The sequence below is a fragment of the Propithecus coquereli genome, unplaced genomic scaffold (assembly GCF_000956105.1).
Source record: "Propithecus coquereli isolate 6110/MARCELLA unplaced genomic scaffold, Pcoq_1.0 Scaffold72, whole genome shotgun sequence".
Lineage (NCBI taxonomy): Eukaryota > Metazoa > Chordata > Mammalia > Primates > Indriidae > Propithecus > Propithecus coquereli.
The window spans coordinates 5,528,430-5,533,261 of NW_012153285.1; the positions used below are offsets into that span (position 1 = coordinate 5,528,430).

Consider the following 4,832-nt stretch of genomic DNA (forward strand, 5'->3'; position numbering starts at 1 on the left):
CTCTAGCCCGGGCAACACAGTGAGACTCTATCTCAAAAAAAAAAAAAAAAAGTGCTAATTATGGCCCATATAAGACCACATACATACTAAAGAGAAAAAGCCACCTTTTCTCTATATCACCAGAAAAGTTGGGCCTAATTAAGAATCCTGTTAAAAGTGTGGTCATTTAAACTAAGTATCTTTACTGTAAATGATTTGTGATTTTGAGCTTCCTTTGTTCAGGTGATCAAGTTGATTGCAACATGGGCACCTTTGCCACATGATAAAAATATTCCCTAGGCTTTCGCCCAAGAGGTTTGGACCTAGTCCTAATAATTACCTTTATTTAAATGCTCAGTAGTTAATGCATACTGCTTCTACAGGCATGACATCGTCATCATTAACATTAAAGATTTTAGAAATGACTATTGTCAAATAGATGATCAGACAGGCTTGAGACTATCTCTTGCTTTGAGACCACATATTACAGAATGTCTAGGAGGTGAACCGCTACATCCTGGATAAACAGCGATACCTAACCCAGGGAACAAGCAGCTTGGAGGAGAACAGAAAATACAGAGCATCAGTGTTAGCATGATGGAAAGGGGGAATGTTTTTTATCCTGTAATATGTGCTATGGCTCCTTGTGACAGTGGCAGTTTTGTGTTGTCAACATCCCCTACATAAAAGTGTCAGATGTACCTTTGGAGGTGAAAGCAAAGAACAGGTTGGGGCAGGTGTAATCCTATGAATAGCCATGCCCATGACCATAAGATGAACTCTTCACTGCTTTTAACATCATTTGCAAAGTTTCTAGGAACTTACATTTTATAAAATTTCCACCTGTTTTACTGTATTCTTTTCATGTCTGTATTTATCTTCCTGTATATGTTGAAAAAAATCCAAGAATAATTATGCTTGTGGACAAGGATAAATATGCATTTAAGGCAACCAACACCAGTTAGATATCCTAATTAGTGTGACAAGAGACCTGGTGGGCAAACAGGGATTTGATAAGTCTGCTAATTACAACAACTTCTACAAACAGTTTCCATGCCGTAGCGTGGCAGTGTGCAAAGGTGCTCGTCCATGAAAGTGTATAAACACCACATAATTTTCTCACACTCTGCAGCTATTCAATACTGCAAGAGGCTCTGAGTCTGACTTAGAGCGAAGTCCCTTGGAGAGCGAATGTGCTGCCGTGGGCTGGTCTAGCTACATGGCTGGATGCCAGAAGTAGAAGGGCTTTTTGGAAGCTTCCTCAGACCTTCACTCTTCCCCTTCTCTTTCCACGTTAACAGTGCAATCTTAACGGCTGACTCCACTAAGTTGGCCATCCCAGCCATGCACCCAGCACTGCCCACATTATTTCACATAACACAACTCTGTGAAGCTAGTAATGGAGATGAGGAAGCTGTGGCCCACAGTGGTTAAGTGACTTGCAGAAGGTCACACAGCCAGGACATGTGAGAGCCAAAATCCAAACCTGGACTTAGCTGAATCCAAAGTCCATGCTCTTTTTCTCTGCTTTTCACCAACTACCAATTACAGGGATAGACACCTTAAAGGGCTCATAGACCTGTATGTATAGATTTGTAGATATATCTGAGCTGTTTTTACTCACAACACTTCTGACACCAGAAGTGTTGGGTGAGGGTTTTTCCCTCCACCCAAAAATCAATTCTCTAATGCTCTGGACACCAGCTGGGTATCCTTCAATTCAGTTCTGACACTAACTGCTTGGAGTTAGCACAGACCCCACAGGTTAGGGGCTCAGTCTCACAAGACTGCCCCAACTTCAGATGCCAGTTGCAAGTCCCAGATTTCCACCTGAACTCTGACTAGCCAGCTATAAATCAGGGGCTTCCCATGAAGAGGATCAGAATATGCCACCCAAAACATGCGACTTTGGCATATTGATTATTTTGAGCTGAAGGCCCTTGAGAAACAGCAGGTGCAGGAAAGGCTCTCTGACCCACCACTTTCTACCTTAAAGCAGGGCACAAATTTCCCATGAGAAAGATGACCTCCCTGTACCAGGAAGAGGAGACCATTCTTACCACCAGAAATGGGGAGCTGAAGCTGAGATGAAAACTGTGCAAACTTACTAAAATCACCCTTATCTTCCGTTAGTTTCCCCTGGATATTTCCTAGTCACTTACCCACAGTTTACTGCCCAGACCCTTTGCCTTTGTCTTGTCACAGCTCTGCAATCTATTGTTCTTTGCTGAAATGCTGTATAAGCTCCCAGGCCCTTCTGCTTCTCTTTTATGAAGGTTTCCATGCCATGTAAAAATGTTAACATCAAATAAAGTGTGTATGCTTTTCTCCTGTTAATCTGCCTTTTGTCAGTTTCATCCTCAGGCCCAGCCACAGAACCTAAGAGGATAGGGGGAAAGTCTTTCTTCTCTATACCACAAACCCTTCCTTACATTCAACAATTTGCAAGAACAGCTCACAGAACTCAGCGAAGTGCTTTATTTACCATTACCAGTTTGTTGTAAAGAATATAGCTCAGGTAACAGCCACAGGGAAGAGATGCCTAGGGCACCATGTCAGGGGCGGGGTGCAGAGACTCAAGGCCCTCCCTGGTGCACCACCCTCCCAGCACCTTGATGTGTTCACCAACCTGGGAGCTCTCCCAATCCCGTAGTTTAAGAGTTTTTGTGGAGGTTTCGTTAGTTGGTAGATTGATTAAATCATTAATCGTTGGTGATTGGCTCAATCTCCAGCAGGGAGGATTGAAAGTTCTAACTCTAATCACATGGGTGTTTTCTCTGGCAACCAGTCCCCATCCTGAAGCTATCCAGGGGCCCACCAAGTGTCACCTCATTAGCATAAACTAAATAAATCGAAAATAGCTTGTTATGAATAACAAACAATGTTCCTATCACCCCTGTCACTCAGGAAATTATAAGGATTTTAGAAGCTCTGTGTCAGGAACCAGGAACAAAGGATATATTTCTTATTGTATTACTGTATACATATATATTAATGTATAAAAATAAGACTGAAAATCAACAGTGTATTACTCAACTATATATTATCTTCTATTTTTATCCATTTGTCCTTGGACTTTTCAAACTTGTTCACAGGAAAAGCTTAGAAAAAGCCCAAACCATGGACCTTGGACCATGGAGGCAGGCAGTACTGGTAGAGCCAGGTGGGTGCCAGGAGTCCTGACTCCTCGTCCTCCCCTTCTCTTCTAGATCTCCTTGGGCACAGTAGGCAAATCTCCTGCACCAGATGCTGAGCTCTTAAGGATAACATCTAAAGGTGACTTTTCATCTTTTTATCTAGGTGCGTGTCTCAGTTCTTGGGTGATGACAAAGATTCATTCCTTGACCAAACTCTACTCAGGCTCCCCTGAGTTTGTCAATTAGTCCTTGACTTTTAGACTTCCGTGTTCTTCTCTGCACTGTCTGATTTTAGCAAGAACTTTGCTAAGTTGGTTTAGCCAGAATCCCCCATCCTCCATAGATGATCACTCTCTATGTCTAATGTGATGTTGGATCACACTGGCCTGTCTTCGGCAAGAATCCTGTTAGATCAGTTTAGCCAGAATCCCCCTTACCGCTGTTTCCGCTTAGTAAATTTCTGTCCACTGACCCCCACCCTCTTCCTTGGCTATAAATTCCCACTTGCCCATACTACATTCAGAATTGAGCTCAGTTCTATACTGTGGTCTCTTTCCCCTATTGCAAAAGTCCTAACAAAATCTGTTTCCACCGCTTTACTATCCAGCTATGGTTATTTGGACAGTGGATAGATTTCTAAAAAATAATTTTGAATAAAGAGTGAATACTGTTAATAACCATAATAAACCATAATTATCAGGGCAGAGCCTGTGGCTTTCCTTGCTGGTGGGAGGCCCAAGGATCACAAATATCCTATCAAGAGGATCCTAAAACCAGGTTCACAATCCTGCCAGTTACCCTCTGCACTTCTTCACCAGGTTTTTCATTAAAATCTGTGGATGTTAATAAGATTATTAAAATTAAACAAGAACTGACCAAATGAAATCCAGATTCTAAGTCATTCTTTTTAAACCAAAGTTCAGTGGACACAGCTCTTTCTCTTTCTTTTTCTTCCTTCCTATTTTCCTTCCTTCCCTTCCTCTGCTTCCTTCCCTTCCTTCCTACACACCCTTATTCACGGCAAACTGTGCCTAGCCACCGTGCTGCTAATCATGTATTTATTGGTCAGCTCATCTTCTAAAGATCTATAGAACATTATCTTTTTTATCTTACTAAGAAACTTATTTTTTCTTACATCATTTAAATAAATATATTACATACCTTTTTTCTTAGCTTTGGCATAATGAAATGGAACCAGGAACTTTCTGACACCTTTTGACTTTTCACACTCTTTTTTCAAAACAGTTGAAGAATAGATGATACGAATGTGTTGGTTGATTTCTCTCTCTGGGGAACTCAAAAATTCTGGGTAATCATCAATCTGGAAAAAAGATTAATTGATCTCATTGAAGACAAATACAAGTGCTTACCTATTCTGACATAATAAATCCCCCAAAGCTAAGGGTAAGTTTAAAGTGTGTTCTTTTTTTTTTTTCATTTTCTCCACTAGGATATCTTTCCTCTTTTTGTTGTTAGGCGTCCCAATTCTTCCTCTGTTTGTTTTAGTCTTTACTAAAAATGTGCTCAGCAACAGAACCCAAGAAACTATTTACACTGTAGAATTGCCCAATAAATAGTAAGTGTTTTTATTTGTTAATATATATCCCTCCCCACTTCCATTTTAAAAATATATTTTTTTAAAAGGGTTAAATGAAGATTTTTCTATGCAGGAGACAATGTCCATTTACAGATTCTGTGAAGGCAAATATCTAGGTT

General features: G+C 40.7%; 1 protein-coding gene across 1 annotated transcript in view; it reads right to left on the reverse strand.

Annotated features, from left to right (window-relative positions):
* LOC105824182 (chromosome unknown open reading frame, human C12orf56) overlaps nucleotides 1–4,832 on the reverse strand; it is an 82,181-nt gene that overhangs the window by 49,539 nt on the left and 27,810 nt on the right. Inside the window, 1 exon segment of the mRNA XM_012661547.1 lies at nucleotides 4,278–4,437. Within this exon segment, the coding sequence (XP_012517001.1) occupies nucleotides 4,278–4,437 (160 nt within the window).